Source organism: Danio rerio, chromosome 13 (genome assembly GCF_049306965.1).
Source record: "Danio rerio strain Tuebingen ecotype United States chromosome 13, GRCz12tu, whole genome shotgun sequence".
Lineage (NCBI taxonomy): Eukaryota > Metazoa > Chordata > Actinopteri > Cypriniformes > Danionidae > Danio > Danio rerio.
This window is the reverse complement of record NC_133188.1, coordinates 39,252,068-39,276,379: the sequence shown is the minus strand read 5'-3', so window position 1 is coordinate 39,276,379 and position 24,312 is coordinate 39,252,068. Positions and strand designations below refer to the sequence as shown.

At 33.7% G+C, this 24,312-nt stretch overlaps 1 protein-coding gene across 15 annotated transcripts in view; it reads left to right on the top strand.

The window, feature by feature from the left end:
- Positions 1 to 24,312, top strand: part of map3k4 (mitogen-activated protein kinase kinase kinase 4) — a 57,161-nt gene that overhangs the window by 30,577 nt on the left and 2,272 nt on the right. For 3 of the 15 annotated variants that reach the window (XM_009307495.4, XM_073920164.1, XM_073920165.1), the window contains exons 10-26: positions 678 to 947; positions 2,511 to 2,660; positions 3,013 to 3,174; positions 5,464 to 5,597; positions 6,019 to 6,097; positions 6,198 to 6,276; positions 7,410 to 7,509; positions 7,816 to 7,917; positions 11,264 to 11,364; positions 11,448 to 11,528; positions 12,911 to 13,099; positions 13,174 to 13,244; positions 15,213 to 15,329; positions 15,423 to 15,582; positions 17,508 to 17,630; positions 18,294 to 18,400; positions 22,901 to 23,080. In XM_009307495.4, the coding sequence (XP_009305770.1) occupies positions 678 to 947; positions 2,511 to 2,660; positions 3,013 to 3,174; positions 5,464 to 5,597; positions 6,019 to 6,097; positions 6,198 to 6,276; positions 7,410 to 7,509; positions 7,816 to 7,917; positions 11,264 to 11,364; positions 11,448 to 11,528; positions 12,911 to 13,099; positions 13,174 to 13,244; positions 15,213 to 15,329; positions 15,423 to 15,582; positions 17,508 to 17,630; positions 18,294 to 18,400; positions 22,901 to 23,080 (2,205 nt within the window). Of the gene's footprint in view, positions 1 to 677; positions 948 to 2,510; positions 2,661 to 3,012; positions 3,175 to 5,463; positions 5,598 to 6,018; positions 6,098 to 6,197; positions 6,277 to 7,406; positions 7,510 to 7,815; positions 7,918 to 11,263; positions 11,365 to 11,447; positions 11,529 to 12,910; positions 13,100 to 13,173; positions 13,245 to 15,212; positions 15,330 to 15,422; positions 15,583 to 17,507; positions 17,631 to 18,293; positions 20,992 to 22,196; positions 23,081 to 24,312 lie in introns of all 15 variants that reach the window. The other 12 variants (XM_009307494.4, XM_068213082.1, XM_073920163.1 and 9 more) reach the window with 5 other exon arrangements.

Below are 24,312 nucleotides of genomic sequence, written 5' to 3'. Positions count from 1 at the left end.
TAATGTAATTAGGCAAGTCATTGTATAAATGTTTTTTTTCTGTAGACAGTCGAAAAAAATAAATTGCTTAATAGAGTTGTTGTTATTGATCTTAAAATGTTTTTAAAAATTTAAGCTGCTTTTATTCTAGGTGAGATAAAACAAACAAGACTTTCTCCAGAAGAAAAATATTATAGGAAACACTGTGAAAAATCCCTTGCTCTATTAAACAGAATTTGGGAAATATTTGAAAGAAATAAAAATTCACAGACTGATAAATTTGACTTCAACTGTACATGTGGTAAATAACTTCATAACTCATTCATTCATTTTCTTGTCGGCTTAGTCCCTTTATTAATCCGGGGTCGCCACAGCGGAATTAACCGCCAACTTATCTAGCAAGTTTTTTATGCCGCGGATGCCCTTCCAGCTGCAACCCATCTCTGGAAAACATCCACACACACATTCACACACTCATACACTATGGACAATTTAGCCTATACCCAATTCACCTGTACCGCATGTCTTTGGACTGTGGGGGAAACCGGAGCACCCGGAGAACATGCAAACTCCACACAGAAACGCCAACTGAGCCGAGGCTCGACCCAGCGACCTTCTTGCTGTGAGGCGACAGCACTACCTACTGCGCCACTACTTTGCCCGGTAAAAAAAAAAACTTGTTTGTTCTTTTTTTTTAGGTCCAGATCCCAGGACTGGAGGAGCTGCAGGTGTTTGTCCCGTGTGATCTGACGGAGCAGCGGCTGGTCATCTTGCAGCTGTTGAATGCAGCAGCTGGAAAGGACTGCTCTAAAGACCCAGATGAGATCCCAGAAAACGAGGGCTATCTGCTGATGAGCAAACACGGGGTTGGGGACTCGAACGCTGATGGAGCTTGGGCTGAATGGGACGGCACAGTGCTCAAACTGGTGCCGCAGATGGAGACGGTGGACACATTAAGGGCCATGAAGGTACAAAGTTGGGCATATGACCCTCTGTTTGCCTGTTATCCAGTGCTTCCAGATGCTCATACATATGGCCATATTTAATGTATTTTGGCTATAAACATATATACAGTTGAAGTCAGAATTATTAGCCCCCTGTTTATTTTTTCCCAATTTTTTTGAAGATTTATTCAACACATTTCTAAGCATAATAGTTTTATTAACTTATTTCTAGTAACTGATTTATTTTATCTTTGCCCTAAAAAAAGTCATTAATATTTTACTAGATATTTTCAAGACACTTCTATACAGCTTAAATACCTTTAAAGGCTTAACTAGGTTAATTAGGTTTACCAGGCAGGTAAGGATAATTAGGCAAGTTATTGTATTATGATGGTTTGTTCTGTAGATTATCAAAAAAAAGCTTAAAGGGGCTAATAATTTTGACCTTAAAGTTAAAAAAAAAAATTAAAACTGCTTTAATTCTAGCAGAAATAAAACAAATAGAAATAAAAACATTATCAAACATACTGAAAAAATTTCCTTGCTCTGTTAAACATCATTTGGGAAATATTTGAAAAAGAATTTCAAAGGGGGGCTAATAATTCTGCTTTCAACTATTTAAATATTTTTTTGTTTATCAATTAGACTTCTTATATATATATATATATATATATATATATATATATATATATATATATATATATATATATATATATATATATATATATATATATAAATTATTCAATTCCCAATAATGTGGAATGGCACAATAAGACAAAAAAAACATTTAAAATTGTATTTGCTTTTATTTAACAGAATAAAAAGGTCCTATTAATTGTATTCTGTATTTTTTGTACTGTATTATGAATTCTTCAGAAAAATTAGTATGTTAATTTTTTTTAAATATATTAAATTATAACATTTTAATTTGTGTTCTGTATTTAAAGAAAAAAGATACATATATTATATTATATTATATTATATTATATTATATTATATTATATTATATTATATTATATTATATATTTATGAGTTTAAAAATTGCATTTCTTTTTGTTTAACTGAATAAAAAAGTTCTAATAATTTAATTCTGTATTTTTTTTGCATTCTTTGGCCAAATAATTGTTAAATATTAATATATTAAAAAGCTATAGGTTATTTTATCTTATAATTACTTTATTTGTAATTTTCTGTATTTGGACAATAAAGAAAAATAATCCTGTATTATATTATATTATATTATATTATATTATATTATATTATATTATATTATATTATATTATATTATATTATATTATATTATATTACTGTATTTTATATTCTATTATATAATATTACTATATATTATATTAATGTATATATTATATTACTTATTTGTGAATATTTATTCATTTCAAAATGTATTTATTAATTAATTTGCCCCAAAATATGGAACATCAGATAAATTGTTCAGTGCATTTTCTTTTAAATATTTATTTTAGTTCAACACAATAATATGTATAAATGATATAATAAATATATCATTTATTATACACTCATTTTTTAAGCTCATGTTCAGCTTCTAATATGTTTTATAATGATTAACAGGTGGACAATCTGTTGCTGGTGGTGATGCAGTCGGCTCATTTGGTAACCCAACGCAAAGCTTTCCAGCAATCTATGGAGGAACTTCTCTCCCTCAGCCGAGAGCAGACATCTAGCCAGCCGCTCATTGTCTGCGCTCTGGAGCAACTCAAGGTGATGCACACCAGATCAAACCAGGAGAACCAAAAATAGTCTGTGGTCCAGTTGTCAGCCAACCTGTGTACTTGTTTTGGAGACCCACTTTCATTTCACATCAGGCCGGGGTTTCACTCTGTGTCACTTCACGCTGATGCAGGAAACATATTTACTTGAATCTTCTCTGACATTGCAAATACACATGGAAATCCCAGGTTCAATAAGTGCAGAGACGTTTTGCTCCAGAGGCTTGAGATACATTGTTGTGTTTGTATAGAAAAACCATAGCAGTGCATTAGCAGACCGGATGTTTGCAAAGCAAATTTGGTTTGAGTTGCTGTGTTAAAGAATGTTTTTTTTTTCTTTTCAGAATGAAGCTCTCCAACTGTGCATCAAGATCAACGATGCGATTGATCGTGTGGAGTACATGTTCATGTCCGAGTTTGAGGCTGAGGTGGAGGAGGCGGAGAAGGCCACGCTGCAGCAGTATTACAGAGAGGCCATGATCCAGGGATACAACTTTGCTTTCGAGGTCTGAACCTAAAGCATGATTTCTATAAGTGCTGAACGTGAGATTATCATGTGACATATTTTTTCTCCATGGCTTAATGTTTGTCCAAATGTAAACGCAGTGTCAGTTGACAGAAACTGACACTTTCTGGAAACTCTTGCCAGGGTGAAGATTTTCCAAAACTCCGGGTATAGTGTGGACACTATAACCACAGTTTTCACAGTCATCAGCATGTCCGCTATTTTCTCCATTCTGATTGGCCAACATGGCTGGGTTCAAACCAAATGTGGAATTCTGCATGTTTGCGGCAAATGCATTGAATATTTTGTTCACGCAGGATGGTAATCCACCATTCTTGTGTGTGCATTGATTTTTATACAATTTGCAATTGTACACAAATACTTAATTCCCCATTTGTAGTGTAGTTCCAACCCTAATTAAACACTTCTTTAGGCTTGTTCAAAACCAATGCTGTATCTGAAATCGCCCCCTAAACTTGTTCGCTATTCTCTACTTTATTCCACTAATATAGTTCACTTGAAGTGAATGAAAATAAGTGCATGAATTTGTGCACCAGAAGAAATAGTGTTTTGTTTGTTTCACTGGTTAATACATTTCTCAGGCAGATTTTATTTTAAAGAACCTGTGATATTCATTTAACACTTTGCGAACTGTCTATTAATTAGCCATGCATACCAGTGTTTACATTAATTAACCATATATATTCTAGTGTTTACATTAATTACCCTTGTATACCAGTGTTTACATTAACCATATATATATATTCTAGTGTTAACCTTAATTAACCATATATATTCCAGTGTTTACCTCAATAAACCATATATATTCCAGTGTTTACATTAGTTAGCCATGTATACCAGTGTTATCTACAATGAGCCATATATCCCAGTGTTCACATTAATTAATCGTATATATTTTGGTGTTTACATTAATTACCCTAGTATACAGTGTTTACATTAATTAACCATATATATATTCTAGTGTGTACTTTAATTAACCATATATATTCCAGTGTTTACCTCAATTAACCATATATATTCCAGTGTTTACATTAATTAGCCATGTATATCAGTGTTTACATTAATTAGCCATGTATACCAGTGTTTACATTAATTAACCATATATATTTTAGTGTCTACCTTAATTAACCATATATATTCTAGTGTCTACCTTAATTAACCATATATATTCTAGTGTTTACAATAATTAACCAGATATATTCTAGTGTTTACCTTAATTAACCATATATATTCTAGTGTTTACCTTAATTAACCATATATATTCTAGTGTTTACCTTAATTAACCATATATATTCTAGTGTTTACCTTAATTAACCATATATATTCTAGTGTTTACCTTAATTAACCATATATATTCTAGTGTTTACCTTAATTAACCATATATATTCTAGTGTTTACCTTAATTAACCATATATATTCTAGTGTTTACCTTAATTAACCATATATATTCTAGTGTTTACCTTAATTAACCATATATATTCTAGTGTTTACCTTAATTAACCATATATATTCTAGTGTTTACCTTAATTAACCATATATATTCTAGTGTTTACCTTAATTAACCATATATATTCTAGTGTTTGCATTAATTAACCATATATATTCTAGTGTTTGCATTAATTAACCATGTATACTAGTGTTTACATCAATTAACCATATATATTCTAGTGTTTACCTTAATTAACCATATATATTCTAGTGTTTACCTTAATTAACCATATATATTCTAGTGTTTGCATTAATTAACCATGTATACTAGTGTTTACATCAATTAACCATATATATTCTAGTGTTTATCTTAATTAACCATATATATTCTTGTGTTTACCTTAATTAACCAATTTATATTCTAGTGTTTACCTTAATTAACCAGATATATTCTAGTGTTTACATTAACCAGATATATTCTAGTGTTTACATTAATTAACCATATATATTCTAGTGTTTACCTTAATTAACCATATATATTCTAGTGTTTACCTTAATTAACCATATATATTCTAGTTTTAACATTAATTAACCATATATATTCTAGTGTTTACCTTAATTAACCATATATATATATTCTAGTGTTTACCTTAATTAACCATATATACCAGTGTCTATGTTAATTAACCATATATATTACAGTGTTTATGTTATTTAACCATGTGAGCTCACCAATGCAGAACAAAAGTTAAAAGGGGGGAAAAGTCTTAAAGCTATGGTGTCAAGAACAAGCTAAGATTTTTAATAATTTTAATAATACACATCTTTCACCATCCCACAGTACCATAAAGAGGTTGTGCGGTTGATGTCCGGGGAGTTCAGACGAAGGATAGGAGAGCGTTACATCGCTTTTGCCCGCAAGTGGATGAACTTTGTCCTCACAAAGTGTGAAAGCGGAAGAGGCACTCGTCCAAGGTGAGTACACTCTGTTAATAAACAAGTAGGGTTACTAGGATGTCATGCAGTCTTTCTCATGCGGAGTCATATAAACTTGTTCTGAAAAGTAGTCAGTTTGATTTCCATTCTTAATTCAAGCTTATATCAATGCACAATATGACTGCATGTTCTTTGAACAATAGATGCAGTTATAGTAGAAGTGTGTGTTATTATACTGCCTACCTTTTGGAACTTTGGAAGTGTGTTTCTGTTTCCTTACCATGCTATATCTTCAGGAAGCCCACTAAGTTTTGGAACCAAGCCAGTGTTTTATCCCACAGAGATGCTTCTATTCAAAGAAAATGTTCTTGATTCTTTCTTAATAATTTGTATTGCCACCTTATGTCTTTTAACATGTTTGCAAATGTAATCCGAGGCTATGTTTTGATTTAATCTGTAGGTGGGCGACGCAGGGCTTTGATTTTCTTCAAGCGATCGAGGCTGCGTTTATATCAGCCCTGCCAGAAGATGATTTTGTGGTGAGAGATCAATGCCTTCATGTTTTAGAAACTGTTTTGTGTTTATATACAGTATATAAATTATTTTAGGATATATAATTGTCAATATTTTCTTTTACAGAGTCTTCAAGCTCTCATGAATGAGTGTATTGGGCATGTTATTGGCAAACCACACAGTCCAGTCAGCAGTATGTACTTTGGTAAGGGCTCTAATTTTTTTTTTACTTGTAGTGTATAATTGTTTCAAGTTTTAGCACTGTGGATTTCATAGATAGAATTGTTTTTTTTATACATTATATTATATTATATTATATTTGGTCACATTTTATTTTGATGGTCCGTTTGTTGAATTTAGGTTATATTGCATCTACATGCCAACTTATTCTCATTAGATTATAAGTAGACTGTTAGGTTGGTGTTAGGGTTGAGGTTAGAGTTAGTGTAAGTTGACATGTACTTGCAAAGTTTCTTATAGTCAGTTAAATGTCTGTTTAGCAGCAGTATCAACATGTATTAAGCTGTTTACTAATACTCAAATGGACCATCAAAATAAAGTCTTACATTCTATTAAAATATATTGTCAACCACAATATATTTTTATTCCGTGTACAGTAGTCGACATTTAAAGTGGATCGAAAAATGTTTATGAGAATGCTCTAACACTACTCAACAACACCCATCCTCACCCATTAATACAGTTTTGAAAAAAAAATTGGCTTACTTACTACAGCTCTCATAGTAAGATCAAGTCAATAATCTGAGGTAAACTTTTACCTGTGATTTAGATTAACTGTTTTTGATTACTGAGTTGAAACTACTTGAACTTTAAATGTGAGTACAGAATAACTCCGTGTACAATATACCTAATTGCGTGCATCATATTATCGATTCACGACTGCGATACTTTAGGTGGAAATTTGATCCTATAAACCTGTTACTTGTGTAGCGCTAGTCTATACAGTCTCTAACAGCAATCCCCCAGGTCGTACTACCTGTTGGGTTGCATGACTGATTCATATGTGGGCGCTGTACACGTTAGATTAGGAAAAATTAAATAAAAATAAGCAATTAACATAATGATATGTCATAAAATTATTTGTCTTGTTTGTTATATTGGTCAGAATGTTTAAAAAATGTAACGCCAATCATACAGTTTAGTTCAGTGTCTATTAATCTTTTTTTTAGTATTGTTCTAAAATAGCCCTCTTCTGGGTCCTAGTGCCTGTCCCATGATAAATGTATTAAGGGGCTGCTGTGTTACTCTAATAAACAAATGTTAGCTCTGTCTTGGAATAAAGCATAAGTTGATGATATGTGTTAACTCTTTTAGCAGGCCCACGAAACAGCCCTCGACCTGTGAAAGTCCCCCGCTGTCACAGCGATCCTCCAAACCCGTACCTCTTCATCCCTTCCACCCAAGCAGAGGGTTTCAGGTCTGTTATGATCTGTGTTTTCACTCATAGCACATCTAGTGGCATTGCATTGCTTGTGAAAATGCACCTCTTTTGCATGCATCATGCTCTTTTTGGTTTAAACTGGGCTATATTAAACAAGTTGTGCTTCTTTATATCAATGCTTTAACAACATTCCTTGCTGCAACGTAGAGCTTCATATGAGTGTGTGTTGTATGGTTCTTATGTTGACGTTTGTAAAGCTCTGCCTTATTTGATGATACACACTTTGACCCTTCCACACATCATCCAAAAAGCTGAGGCCGTCAGTGTGTTTTTCCACCACAGCTCTCGGAGTCTGCCCTGTGATCTGCGTACCCAGTTGTGTGTCCCAGGTCCCCGTCCCACAGGGGAACACGGCCACGCCAACAAACCCTCGAATGACATCAGGTAGACAGGACCACCTGTCCTCAACCCCAAGTGGAGCTCTGCATATTGCTCAAAATCTTCCTGTTTTTTTATTTTTTGCATCCCATGATAAAACAGCATCTCTTGTGGATTTTGGGGTTAAAAAAACAAACAAGAGAGTAGACAGAAAATCAAATCAAATGTTTTTTATTCACCCAAATTCACAAGAAAAGCATGAGCCATTCTGAGCGATGCTGTTTTTACAGAGGATGTTGTTACTTTAAGAGGTCATATCATGCTTTAAATGTACTTAATCTACTGTGAAAATATAGGATTCAAAATTTGGCATAACATAAATATACTTTAATTAGGGCTGTCAGTCAATTTAAAATATTTTAATTACTTAATTATAATTAAAGAAAATTACAATTAAAAAAATTTAATTAAAATGATAAGTAAATTATTTCATTGTAATTTTAAAGTCTAGATCAGGGGTGCTCAAACTTTTTCTTATGAAGGGCCAAAGGTGGTGGTGGGCCAAAGTTAAATAAATCAAAGTGTTACATTAAAGTTGACATGGTAATATCCAAATTTATTAATATTCAAAAATCAATTGGAAAAAATACTGTAATTGTATTAATAATTATGTATTGATTTTTTTTTTTATGAATTTCTAACAATAAAAACAAGCAATCCCCTTTATAATAAAATGCTGTTTGATGCTGAATACAATGAATACACTTGATTTGCTCATCGAGGATCCTTACTTTTTTTTTCAAATCTGATTCATGCACAATATTTAATTGAAACATTTCATTTTATTTGCTTTTTTGTATTTCAACAAATAAACAAACAAGCAAAATGTTATGTTAAAATTAGAAATGACAAGCTCTGTTGAAGGCATTGGCCCCAGCCTTTCCATCATTCTACCTCTGTTCTTAAAAGGGATGGCGGGCCAAATCAAAGGTTACCATGGGCCAATTTTGACCCGAGAGCCCTAGTTTGGGCATCTCTGATCTTTATAATTACTCACTGTAATTATATTGCATGTAAAATTGGCTGTGAAATTGTGTTAAATTTAAAGTGTTGAATATACAAAAGAGAAGTAGCTCTAGAAATAAATAAGTGAATCATTTGATTCGACTTAGAAATTCTAACAACTTTTACACTGCAATGCCTAATTTTATAACACAGCTCAAAATATTTTCTAAATTTAATCACTAAAAATAAATTCAATAATTGATTTCTTTTTGTCATTTTACTAGAACTTTAAAATGCCAGTAAATGGCTACTGGAACTTTAAGAGTAAAAACGTGGACAGGCAAATCAAAATAAAATGCCTATGGCTAATGATACACAATGAGTTCTTATGAAGCAAAATATTAGGTCTGTAATAAACTGAACATAATTTATAACGTTAATAGGCAAGGCAAGGCAAGTTTATTTATATAGCACATTTCATACACAGTGGCAATTTAAAGTGCTTTACATAAACAGGAATAAAAGAGACCAGTATAACTAAAATAAAAACAGATAGTATAAAAACAGCATAAAGACAGTTTTTCCATATTCCAAAACACAGGTGTATCATATTTTTCACTTTACTTTGGGACTTCCCTATTCAGGTGAATTTTCAATTTCAACTGCCTTCTGGAAGTAAATCGCACTGCCCCTGATTTCTACTCCCTTCTTTTAAATAGCTTTAAGCCATTTGCTGAAGCTGCGGATTAAAGGCAAAAGAAACTGTAGACTATTCAGTTTTTTTGCATAGACTGATAGACTTTGTAAGGCCAAGTATGTTAACTTTTAAAAAATGAAAACACTAACATTTAAATGCAAATGAAACTGCAAAAGCTAGTATAAAAATTAAGTTTAGTGCAAAACTGTGTTTCCTGAAGTCAAGAGTTGGATTGCTGCAAGATTAGGCAGCACAAGTATTTCAGTTTTTAGATACAGCAAAGCTGCAGCTAATGAGTAATTGCAGCAAATCAAATCGTTTTTGCATTACATTTCATTTCACTTGGAAATGGGGCATAAAAACCATGGCAGTAAATAGGCTGTTTACTTCAGTTGAGGGTCAGAGAGAAGGTGGATTTTTTTTTATTATTAAAGATAAAAAATAATATAATTTAAAATGCAAAAATAAAACAATAAAAGTTGCTCATGAAATATGATATGACCTCTTTAAGTTAAGTGAATACATCAAAAAGCAGTGCTCCTCAATCACCTTGCCAGTCAGTTTTGATGTATAAATCTAGATTAATTGTTTGGCTTCCACATTGCAAAGCCTCTAGAATACCATTTGCTTGAATGACAAACGAGTTAAGTGAACCATGATCTTTGCAGCTTTGACCATGTCTGGCACTTCCACATTAATAGCCTGCGTTGAGGCACGCATGTTCACACATCATTAACTTAAACACACTGCGATATCCAGGGATATAGTCAAAAAAAAAAGATACACATTGATTTAAGTGCATAAAGAACCCTGTGCTTTTTAAGAATCAGCTTATTTCCATCTCTATGTGATTGTTTAATAGTTAATAAAAGCTTAAACCTCTAAAAACCCATTTAATCCCTAATTACAAATGTTATCGCAAACGTAATTAAGAGCATACAATGATTCAACCTGTTGGTTTGATACAAAATCAAGGGGAAATTTTTACTTATATGATAATTTTGACTTTTTTTCTGAGAACTGATAGCCTGTAACATGCAACTGTAATAAATGGTCTTAATTCTGAAGAGAAAACATTTGTTGTTAATCTAAATCAATGGCATTAAAGATAACTATTTTATCAATAGCTTTTGTAGTTTTTAAAACAACAGAAAATTAAAAGTTATGATATGACTAGAAACTATACTCTCATTCCAACATTATAATCAAGGAACATTTCTGCATACCCTATTAAAAATCTTTTCCTTTGGAATTTTTTGAGGAAGATGCTAATGGTCTAATCTTATTCAATTGTCTATGCTAAGCTATGCTAAAAGTGCTCCCGCCAGACCCAGAGATCAGCTGAATGGATTCAAAAATGGTAAAACATCTTAACTGTTTAATTCTAAGTGAACTAAAAAAAAAGTGGAGTGTTCTTTTAAGATTACCACAATAAACAAATTAGTTAAACTCATTACCACCTGTAAGAGCAGTTGATGAATGTTATAACATCAGTGGCAGAGGTTGTTGTTGGTTTGAAAGAGCTTAATGCTGCTTATAGTGATGCTAACAGTGCTGCACTTCAATAGATCTGGCTTTCTCATCTGCTTTTGTGTTGCTCATCATACATCCGGCATGTTTGATTTGGTTGCATTTCACATCTATCATCATTTTTTCTGAGTAAGGCAGTGGACTATATGTAATGTTTAATCTGATGTTTTCTGTCTGTAGAGTCTCCACTGGACATGAGAATGACCGTCTGTCGTCTGTGGCTGCGGAGCTGCAGTTTAAATCCCTCAGTCGACACTCCAGCCCAACGGAGGACAGGGAAGGTATTGAAGTATTACTTGTCTTTTAAGTGTTTTTTAGTAAACAGACTCTGACCGTGTTTTTTTTTTCTTCTTGGTGTTTGCAGAGCCGTCGTATCCCAAAGCAGACCCCAGCAGTTCAGCCCGTCGCAGCTGGGAGCTTCGCAACTTCATCAGCCAGTCTAAAGGTGGAGCATATTGAAAATATTTAATGATTTAATGATGGTTAAATGTAATACAAGATGATAAAAGGAAGGAGGAAATAGCTTTAAAAATATTTTATCTCTCTGTTTTTAGGCCTTCTGGCCACATCAATTTCGGTTTTCTGTATTTTTGTTCTGCAATGCCCTACTGTAAACATTGTGTAATGCTAAGTTTTTAATACTTTTTCAGTAAGTAATTGAACAATAGGATGGTAATAATCTCTACGGAAATGCCTACAAACACAGATTTACTTTTTATTTAAAACAATTGGCCTTGGTGAGATTATTTGTTTTTCTAAAAAAAAAAAAAAAAAAGGATTTTATTCAGCAAAGATGCATTGCATTAGTTATTATATGGATTTTTATTTTATTGGATTAATAGGAATGTTAATTTTTGTCATAATTTTTTTTTTCTATTTAACTACAAATAATGTCTTTTCAAAGTTAAAGTGAGAATATTGTAATTTAGAGGATTCATTTGCTGAAAAATATCATACATTGTGATTAAAAAAAAAAAAAAAAAAATGCACGCGTGTATAAATACTCACCGGCCACTTTATTAGGTACACCTTACTAGTGCCGGGTTGGAGCCCTTTTTGCCTTCAGAACTGCCTTAATCTTTCATGACATAGATTCAACAAGGTACTGGAAATATTCCTCAGAGATTTTGGCCCATATTGATGTGATAGCATCATGCAGTTGCTGCAAATTTGGCGGCTGCACATCCATGATGCAAATCTCGCGTTCCAACACATCTCAAAGGTGCTCTATTGGATTGAGGTCTGGTGACTGTGGAGGCCATTTGAGTACAGTGAACTCATTGTCTTTGGGCTCATTACAGGGAACTCATACACACACACACACACACACACACACACACACACACACACACAGAGGATTTATTTGTTAACATAAAATATATTAATTAATAGATATGTATATCTAGGGTATATTTTTGTATTTTTAATCGTATATTTAAAAATATGAGACTATTTTACACATTAAATTCTGCATGTGTAAACCTTTAGTAATTTCAAATAATTATCCAAAAATGTAATTGTCAAATAAATAAATATTTTAATTTGTAATAGTTTTACATTATTAATGCCTTGACTGTATTTTTGTTAAATTATTGCAGCCTTGCTATAAGCAGAAGATACTTTTAAATATTCCACATTATGAACTTTAAACTTTGACATGTTTTATAAAAAAAAATCATACTCAACCCTGAGACTGCAGTGACTAAACAGATGTTTCAATTGTTTTTAATGGATTCACATAAATGCACTGTTTTCTGAATCTGTTTTATTTATATTAAAATGTGCGTAATCTCTGAAATGGATCTTCTGCTCTTGTTTGTCCTGCAGACACAGCGCGTCAGAGCCCCCTGGAGGCAGTGCGGCGCTCCATACAAACCTTCGATGAGAAACACTATGCGCTTATGAGACAGAGAAACATCATTGGACAGGTTTGCAACACGCCGAAGTCCTACGATAACGTGATGCATGTGGGCCTGCGCAAAGTCACCTTTAAATGGCAGAGAGGAAACAAGATCGGTGAGTGAACAGCAGTGTGCATATGACGAAACGCCGCACAGGCTAGTTTCCTGAACACTGTTTCTGGCTGACAGGTGAAGGGCAGTATGGGAAGGTTTACACATGCATCAATGTGGACACTGGTGAACTAATGGCCATGAAGGAGGTATGTAAAGTATCAGCTATATAAACGTGTATAATTATTTATATTTTACAGTAACATTATTAATTTGTTATTAGCATTAGCTTAGCTAACACAAACCAGTAATGAGAATCTGGCATTTGTTAACCTTTTGTTAATGTTAGTAAATGAAAATGTTCAAATGTTGAGATTAATGTTAAGATAATCAATGCTACTGTCTAGAAGTATTGCCTACTGTTAGTTCTTGTTAATTAATTTGAACTGTAAATTGAAACCATTTTAGCTTTTTACACTTGAAGAGTTCAGATGCAGAAGCTGTTAAACGCCACTTCCGCCAAAAATGAGATAATGACATTGAGTAAATGCTTTAGGCATGTAGTGCACCATCAACAAATGGTTTTGCTTCAAGTTATCCAAATCCCAGCATCAGCGCACTCAGAAACTTTCATTCAACAGTTGTTATGCAGCCGCTAAATGCCACTACTTGCCTTTGACAGCAAAAGCCGCTATATCCCGAGAACCAATCTGAAGGCGTGAAACCTATCAAATCATAGGTTTTCTATGTAGCAGTGTGCTAATATGCCTTTTTTTTTTTTTTTTTTTTAAGAAGACTGATTTATTCTGCTTTCGATTTTAAAAGATGGAGTTTGATGAACTGGATGACCCTGTCTGACGGTCAGTGAATGGCAAATCACTGATAGTCACACTGTGGTCAGAAGTGTAGCATGCATTCATACCGTGTTTTTGCACAGTGACGCTACTTTGAATGTGTCCGATTTACTATACATTAAACGGCAACTTCGTCGTTGATTGATTGTATAATAAGATTTCGTTCTTTTTTCCCACGTGAATGACATGAGGATAAACAAGAGACCAAGACATTAAGTATGGTGAGAATGAATGAATGACAGCTTCTAAAATTGTCTGAGGGGCATCCCCTTATTGCCTAGTAGGCCCATCCTGTATTTTATTTACTTATTTAAGTTAATTTTGGAAAAAAATAAATATAATGTATAAAACTATACATTATTTGTATTACTTCATAATACCCATAGATCTGATAAGCTTTTATGTTAATGGACAATGCACATATTGATGTTTTATAATGTTTTAGTCTAGATTTTCTTCTGCTTTTTCCCTGGTTTATTACAGTGGAATGAACTGCCACTTACTTGACAGATAATAATTTTTAATCGCATCTTTAGTAATTGTCAACAATGTCTTGTCCGATTAGGCGGATTTAGAGGGTTTTGAAAAAAAAAAAAGCACATAGATTTAGCTGGTTTTGACGCAAAAGAACATCTACCTTCTTAAAACAAAGAAAAAAAAAAGTTATTTACTAGCTAATAATCTTATCATTACATGTAAAATGAAACTCCTGAACCTAATCCTGCCTGATAAAAAAAATGCTCATCTACAACAAGAGGTCTGATGGATTTAGAGGGTTTTGCATCTGAACTTTAGTAGTTTATTAACAAATATTTTAAGGAATATATTTATATATTTATTATTTAAGCATTAAATGTAATATTTGATTTTTAGTATTCATATTAAGTACCATACAGTTGAAAATCAAATTATTAGCCATCTTGTAATTATTTTCAAATGTTTTCCGTGATTTTAACACTGCAAGAAAAATATTTTCTGTTAATAATAATAATTATAATAAATATATTTTTAATAAAACAATATTTTATATTATAATTATATTGTATGTGAAATTAATATTTTGTAAAATACTATAAATATTACACATTTTATAAATTATTATTTTTAAATACTGCAAATATACATGTTTAAATTATATATATATATATATATATATATATATATATATATATATATATATATATATATATATATATATATACATACAATGAACTTAACTAAATTAAATGTTTCCGTAACTAACTAAAATACATAAACCCCCTGTTCATATATATAAATCTCAAAGAAGCACTTTATTAACTGTAGCTATACATTTTCTTTCAGATTCGCTTTCAGCCTAATGACCACAAAACCATCAAGGAAACGGCCGATGAGCTGAAGATCTTCGAAGGAATCAAACATCCCAACCTCGTCCGCTACTTCGGTGTTGAGTTGCACAGGGTAAATGGTTGAATCATGTCAGTACTCGATTCCTACATTATTCTTATTACCGTATAACTTATGGTTTGTTTCTGGTGTCTGCTGTTCACGCAGGAGGAGATGTACATCTTCATGGAGTACTGTGATGAAGGCACGCTGGAGGAAGTGTCCCGTCTGGGCCTCCAGGAACACGTCATTCGCCTCTACAGCAAACAGATCACCACGGCCATCAATGTCCTGCATGAACACGGCATCGTCCACCGAGACATTAAAGGTGCTTCACTCGCATCACGTTTACCTTTACATTACAAGTTGACAGTTGTTATTATGTACAGACATACAAAATATTATTATATCCAGCCAGTGGGATGTCTTATTCATCTTTTTCCTAAGTCCCATAATGTTTGCGTGACTTATGGGAGTAACTTCTGTTCAACTTGAGTCAGTGAAGGGTTTTAAAGGGTCAAGAAACAAAAACATGTATGTTCCACATTGCTGAAAACCCAACTAGCACATATGTAATTAACTGAAAGGTGAAAATTGGTGTATTTTAGCGTTGTTTTGAGCAAATTCAAAAAAATTAATTTTGAAGCTGCATTACAGCAATGAGATCACTGTGTAAATTCCAGCATGGAGATTGGCTGTCTGTACCGGCTGGTACAAAGTGACGCCTTTGGGTTTTCAGCACATCTGTTCATTAATTCATGAGAAAGACTTGGTTTGAACTAATCAGTGCGCCCTATTATGAACAAGATGCAGCTTCTTTAATATGCATAATATAGCTTTGAAGACTCCGTTTTACCAGTTACAGTGTCGTCATCGTCAGCACGTATGTAAACAAATCTTGAACAGAGACTGGTATTATCATAGACATTATAATAGATGGTGGCCACAGTGACGTGTCAAAGTAACAGACTGAAAGCAGACCATGCTTTCTATTATGATATCTACGGGCAGTAAGTCAAATGTATGGAAACACAACAAGCAGTACAAGGGAAGAGGTGTGCCAGTCACTGAATCCAGCATATAGGGGTTCTCAACTATCTACCACATTCTGTCTTTATTTTATGCACTGAATTTGTTATCTGTAGCTCAAATGACGGCATTCTGTATTTAGCTTTTTGCTTGTATGGTGGCTCTGAATTGTCAAAACTTCTCTCAAAGCGATTTTTCGATTGCGAAAAGCAGAAAAAAATGTAACCCAGTTTAAATTTGAAAAAAAAAAAACATTTTTTAAGACAGACGAAAGTTTCGCTGGCAGTGTGTTTATACAATTCACACAACAGAAGGTCGAATTTATCTTTTAACGTACGAAAATTACAGACGAAAATTTTGGATTCAGTGTGCAATAAAATGATATAGTGTACAGTAATATCACTACAATATTATAGACTGAATTATGGAACTTTATGGCCCTTTAAAAAAGCTAGGGACAATATTCAGTTTGAGCAATTTTAGCTGCCATTACTTGGACAAGGTTTGGACGCTCATCGGCTGTTTCCTTCATGGTTTTGTCGTCATTGTGCTGAAAATTAATTAAAAGCAAATGTAGTTACAGTTAATAATGTGCTTATGACATACATATACATGCGGAAAGAAATGATCAAATTGTAGCAATATTTGGGAATTAAGAATAAAAATTAGTTTTAAAACTAGCCTAAATTCAAGCTTTCGATTTACCATCCATGTAGGTATTAATTAAAATGGATAATTTATATAAAATAAGATGAAATACCATATAATCAAATATAAAATTTTATTTGCTAAAATAATTATTAATAGGTATGATCATTCTTATGATCATGTAAAAATAACAAAAATTAAACTTCCAATAGTTCATGAATATCCCCAAAAACCTAAGATGAGTCTTTCCACAGCATAATTACGGATATAAATGGAAGATTACTGTACTGTAGAGAAAAATCTGGAGAAAATAATCTGGAGGAACAAAACTGTAAACTCTAAAGAGCTCTGACCACAAATATGCTTATCATACTAATTTAATTAAAGAAAAAGTTAAGATAAAAAATTCACTCAGTTTCCACTGTTTTTGTGGAATTTTTGTGTTCGTTTTAAATAATTTGCATTAGTTATATTGAATGAACGTTTCCCTAAAGTGAAAGTGCAACTAGTAATTGGAAAGACGGTAGTCATGTGAGGAAAAAGGTGGATCAATTTTATTATTGATTTTCTCCTCAGGAGCGAATATCTTCCTCACGTCTTCGGGTCTGATAAAGCTGGGGGATTTTGGCTGCTCAGTGAAGCTGAAAAACAACGCTCAGACGATGCCTGGAGAGGTGAACAGCACTCTGGGAACAGCAGGTCAGTGGCTCAGCGCTGTAGTTTTCAGATGTAAACACTAGAGGGCACACTATACACTAAAAAAACCTGTCCTGGAGAAACGCCTCACACACACTATCTGTACTGTCCATCTCATAAAGACCTGTTCTGTGAGCTGTTAAGCACTGTAAAGCAGGCTGCGGGTCTACACATTCATTTGTTGATTCTGTTGGTTTTAATGTGGTCTGTAAAAGCAGTTTAAGCTGTTTCCAAATGTTTCTAATCACTACTACAGTCACAAAATGAATACAAAATGGCATCTCACATTTGACTGATATTACAATATCTCATGATTAAAGGTCACTTGACATAACCAAACACCTCCTGGAATTCTTTAGCATGGTATGAAAGTTTCAAAAGGTCTCATAATAAAATATAATATAATATAATATAATTAAATTAGCAATTTAGTCAAAGTGGGAAAAAATACTGAGAAAAGGTTTAGTTTTAAAAATATAAATGGCCAATTAGCATTTAATAAACATATAGCTTTCATGTCAGATCAACAGTCTACATTAATGTAGTCTACTACAATTTACTTTTTTTTTATTATTAATCAAAAATGAACTTGTCAGTTTAATTAAACGTATTTCCATTTAATAACACCACATAACACAGACCCACTCTTCTTTCTGTGGTTTCCAGCATACATGGCTCCTGAGGTGATCACCAGAGCGAAGGGTGAAGGTCACGGTCGAGCTGCTGATATCTGGAGTCTCGGTTGTGTTCTCATAGAAATGGTCACTGGAAAGGTAAAGTCTGCTTGTTTATGCATGCCTTTTGAGCTTTGTTCTTTATTCATTTACGTGCCAGCGCTTCCTCAAACTTCTCAACTGTTGTCAAAACATGCTGGGTTTAGTCCTGAAAGGAATTATTTGTTGGGCTTGCCTCCACACGTCTCCACAACTGGTGCTTTTAAAAAGAGCTTTAAACGCAGTAAAAATGTCCACTAATTATGATGACAAACCACTCAACTCATTAAATACTCAGTTTTAAAGGAGCCATAGAATGAAAATCTGAATGTACATAGGCATACAGTAGCTGAATATTAAGATTTCCGTTCATGCTAATGACATACCATGAGCTTCACACATTGTTTCCTCATTCTCATGTAAATCCTGTGTGTAAAATCCCAATATAAAAAAAGAACAAACTCTTCATGATCTACATGGCATTATTAATATGCATCCTCCAGGCAGGGTTTGATTGGCCTTTTTGATTAGAAGTGTCAGTGGTGTAAAGTAACTAATTACAAATACTCAAATTACTTTTGTCAGGAGTTGTAATTTACCAAGTAGTTTTAAAAACGTGTACTTTTACTTTCCCTTGTACATTTTTTTTGTGCATTATCGCAACTTTTACTCCACTACTTTATTATTCCCTGCCTACGGGGATTAGAAAAATCAGTCCTGTGATTCTTGTCCAATCAAATTGCACATCGAAGGTAAATCGCATCATAATGAACTACCTCAAGACATGGGGGATTTATAATTGCAGCAAATTGTTTAAAAGTGTCCAAGTAGATGTCCAATATCTTTACACACAATCTCCCTGAGACTGTTTAGATGCAGCTCTTTGATGAGAAGATGATGAATGTTTACTGTATAGTGACTGAAATGGTCTTAAACACTCAGGAGGCACAAGACTTCAACATGACACCGGATTGACGTTGTACCCCAACGCTGTGGGGATGTTGCATTTTGTTTGGAAATAAAAAAATCGGGTTGACTTTAGAACCCAACGTCAATATCCAGCGTCCAAAATTAAATAAACCAAATATCGACATCTAATGATGTTACAGCTTGACGTTGTGTGGATGTTGCCACCATCACGTCTATCAGATATATTTTGGTTGCCGAAGTTGATGAATGAATGTCAGCATTTGACGTCAATATAATGTTGGTTTAAGATGTTGGTTCGACATTGGATTTTGGTCACTTTCTATCAACCTAAAATCAACCAAATATCAACATCATTTGATGTCATTTTTGGACGTTAAAATAATGTTGTCCTTAGACACTGGCTAGACATTAGCTGCGTCCCAAATCGCATACTTATGCATTATTCTACGCCATTTTGTAGTATAAATAGTGTAAGTAGTGCGTTCACACTGAAAACTCTAAAAAATAATAAGTGCACTTTAATTACCCGGATGATGCACTTTTTCAGCCGGTAAAATCAAGTGTGGAATGAGGGACACTTCACGCACTCAATGACCACAGTTTTGCTCGCGTAGCGGAAGGGGCGGAATTTTCAGCCGCTCATGTTGGATAACTTTATTTATTTTGGATGGTGAAAGCAAAATTCTCCTAAGAGTGTGATTATAGCGCCTCCCGATGGTGAATGCGGTTATACTCATGGCAGGTATTATTTGATAGTTTGGTCATTTATTTCACTGATTTGGCAACCGTCAAACGTCATCAGGGAAACGGTTTGAATTTCCACTTAGTAAAAAAACATTAGTGTTCCATTTGGAACGACACTACATACATATACTATGCTGTTGAATGTGTAAGTACATAAGTACAAAGTGCATAGTGTATAGTGTGCCATTTGAGACGCAGCTATTGAATTTTGGTCGTCAGACATCACAACCTAAATCTAATAATATTATTAATGCTAATATTAATGTCTTATTACGTTGTGTGCCTGCTGGGCAATCACTAAATGCAATACAGAATGTTACATTTACACACATCCACAAATTAGATGTGGATTAAATTAGTAAATGTATCAGCTTTTTACAGTGTAATATTCACTACTCACTATTCTCAAGTACTTTTGAAAGGTTTGTTTATTTGTAATATATTGTAATATTTACAACAGATAATTTTACTCGCACTACATTTTTAGGCAAGTAATAGTACTCTTAAGTCTGATTTTTCAGTACGCTTTCCACCACTGGAAGATATGCTGTAGCTTTAGAGCAGAGCTCATTAATATTCACAATCCTGTTAGAGGCCAATCAATGGGGTTTAAAACCCTCTCTAGTGACTTTTTTCACTTATCAAAGCCACATACCTTCTATAGATCATAGAACAAGTAAGCATATTTTAATAATGCATTATATGACACCAAATAGTTACGTCATACTTCACAGATTGATTTGTATATTAAGACTTACTAAAATGTTGTTTGAATATGCTATCGAGTCATTATTTACCTAAATATGTACTTATTTGCATAGATTTAGCACAGTAATCTGAACATTAGATAATATCTGATTTTAAAATGTTATTTAAAAAATTTTTTTTGACAAATTATTAGAGTAAAGGAAATCTCTTTTTATCACTCCATAATTCAGAAATACATAATTAAATTGAATAAAAATGGTATTTAAAGGGCCATGAAACCCCCTTGTTTCAGCAGGGTGTTTTCACACCTCTACTTTCAAAAAAGTCAGAAAAGTGGGCGTGTCCAGCTCTGTTTAGGGGGGATTGTCGGAGGAACTAAAGTGGGATGGTGTGGGAGTGTCTATTTGTGCACGCGCGAGTTTCAGAGTCAAAATACACACACACACACAGGAGAAAGTGATGGTGTTTAACCTACATGGGCATCTGTAGTCGACTTATTTGCCAAATTATTAAATGTTGGACTTTAACTGCAGTTTGGCTCTTTCATTCAGGGAATTCATTCATGCCTCTCGCGACAAACGAGATATTTGATTCGAGGAATTGCTGCAAGCGTGTATATTTCATGCAATGTTTGATAACGCACGGCGAATGAGAGAAAAAAAACTCTGCATTTCCCGGAAACTTAGATGCACACGGCAGGTAGTGTCAGAAAGCCGCGTTTGTTATTCCGGTCACAAAATGCGGTGCTAACATTTCTGCTCTCAGTGCAATAGTTAACTTAGTTCGATACGAACAAACTGAATAAACAAAGAGCACTGGTCGCTCACTTACCAAATCTGTAGAGACAGAACAATCACCAGCAACTAGAGCCGCGTCTTTATGAAGAGAAGACTACAAGCGAATCCAGATTTCAGCGTTTGCAGATGAGAACAGCTCTCAGGTAAACAACAATCCTCCTTAGACACGTAAGTTATTGTTGTCGCGCGTCGCCTGTTAATCCACACGTGATCCAGATAAGCTCTCACAGAGAGAAAATGAAAACGAAACTTAACAGCAGCAAACTATAAAAGCACTTCACGCTTGTTTTGCCAACACAACTTGGCGTCTTTGTGGTGTAAACACGGTGACAATAATGAATATTAATGAAGTTGCACAATAGAGCGCGCTGATTGGTTTGAATCAAGCCTTACTCATGCATTAATGCATCACACTGTAAGACGTAATAAGACACACTCTGGCACAGACATCCAGTCTGCACGCTGGAATACACGCTATTATGTCATGGCCGTGACGCAGCTTCAAAAATTCGTTTCAAACAGGAAGTACAAATTTGCTTGAAATAACGCAAAAACAACCAATTTACACTATTTAGTGAAATATAGGTGTCCTAAAAGTGTTTTTAGCAGTGTGGGACACATATATGACTGTCAACAGCTCAAAAAATGTGTTTTGGTGTTTCGTGACCCTTTAACAGAAAAATATGCATGAACAAATCTTACTGTAAAAACCAATCTAAAACAAATTAAGAAAATGGCCTTCAAAAGTATGTATTGTCAAATGACGTGTCTCCATTATAGGATAGTGTTGTGGTGTATATGAAGAGTACGGATGCAAAAACCTGTAAGTGCCATCTGAAATTTCCACTGGAAATTAGCATTTTTATCTCAGACCCCTTTGTTTATGTTGAGTTATTTTACTTTAAAGACCTTTAAAAGAGTGAATTATTAGTGATTAACTTGTAGTTACTGAACCTACAGATAGGAGCCAGATAAAACTGCTCAGTTTTGAAGGAAATTTCGAATGGCTTCTAGAGGTTTTTGCATCTGAACTCTTCATATATTGTTGTTTTATGTGCCTTTCCATAGGCTTTGCGACTAGTCACCAATATTAGATGGTATTATGTTGCTTTTTTCCTTTACCTCCATCTACTTATTTATTGGCTTATTTATTTTTGAGGATTATTATAATTTCTGTATTATTTTGCTCTTAAAATAGTTGTATTTATTTCTATTTTCTATTATTGTTTATGATTTCCTAAGCCATGGCACATTCATTGTAAAACTTGCCTCTGATTATATCTGTGGTAGCACATCGTACATTCATCCTGATAACTTTAAATAAACACATCAACAAAGAAAAGTATGCATTGTAATTGAGACAAACTGTTTATTTATTCAGAGACCTTGGCACGAGTACGAGCATAACTTCCAGATCATGTATAGAGTGGGAATGGGCCACAAACCGCCCATTCCTGAAAAGCTGAGCACAGAGGGGAAGGATTTTCTGGCTCACTGTCTGGAGAGCGAACCCAAGCGGCGCTGGACCGCCAGTGCCCTGCTGGACCACCCTTTTGTCAAGGTATGAGAGCCAAATCACAGGAGATGAGGCGCTGGTTTCTGTGTCAGATTTGAACTGAATGCCAAAATGTCCTCACAGTAGATCCAACCAGCACATCTAGCAACATGTTACACACTTATAAAAGCATGGAAGCCAGTGTCTGACACAACTAAATGCTCACTTTGAGCAACAAACACACACAACCATCCATTTACTTTAGGGATACACCAATATTTTGGCAACTCAAATGTGATTGAAATTTAGTGAATCTCATTTTGAGGATTTTGTATGAACAAAATGTACAATATAATGATGGCAGTAAAGGTCTTCGCACACTGAAGTCTGAAATTTTCATATGCTTTTTTTTCATATTTATATACGAAAAATGTATCATGTGAACAAACCTTGCACACCGAATCTGATGCCTATTAATTCATCTGTTATCAAAAAACGCAAAACATTTCGTAGTCAGTTTAAGTAGTGATGTTTTGTTTTCCTCTGTTCTCCAAGGTAGAAAAAGAAAGAAGAACAGGGAATAGGCTACATGCTGTGTTCATTCAATGCTGATAGAGAGGAAGGAGAGTCCTCCTCCTCCTCATCAAAGAGCTGCGCTAGATTATCCCCAAATGCAAAGTTTATATCTGGAAATCAGTGCAATTTTGATACATTGCTTGTAATACTTCACACATTTATGTACGTAAACAAATCCTTATAGTACCTATGGACATTATAATAGATGGAGGCTGCGTTGACATGTCGAAGCAACAGACCGAAAGAGCTTTTTCAGATGCGAAAAGCAGAAAAAATTGAACCCGTTTTTTTTTTTTTTTTTTTTTTTAAATGTTTCAGGACTGACGAAAGTTTTGGAGGCAGTGTGTCAATACGACATCGAATTTGGTTTTTAACGTACAAAAATTACAAATGAAAATTTGGGATTCGGTGTGCAATAACCTTAAGCTGTGAATTCTGTTATAATAAATAAGAATAAATTATTATCTTTTACCATATATAGCCATCATTTCAATGTTTAGCTTTCAACAAACTAAACTAAAAACAAGCATATGATTTAAAGGTTTATGCGGAAACTCTCGGGTAATTGAAATACTTATAATATTATTCATTTTATATTTTTTGGTTTAGCAAAATATCATTTTCACCAGCTGATTTAAAAAAAAAACAGCATTGTTTGATTTGTTCTTCATTCCCTTCTTTTCCTCTTTTGGTTTCTGTATTTTTCATAGATTTTTAGAAAT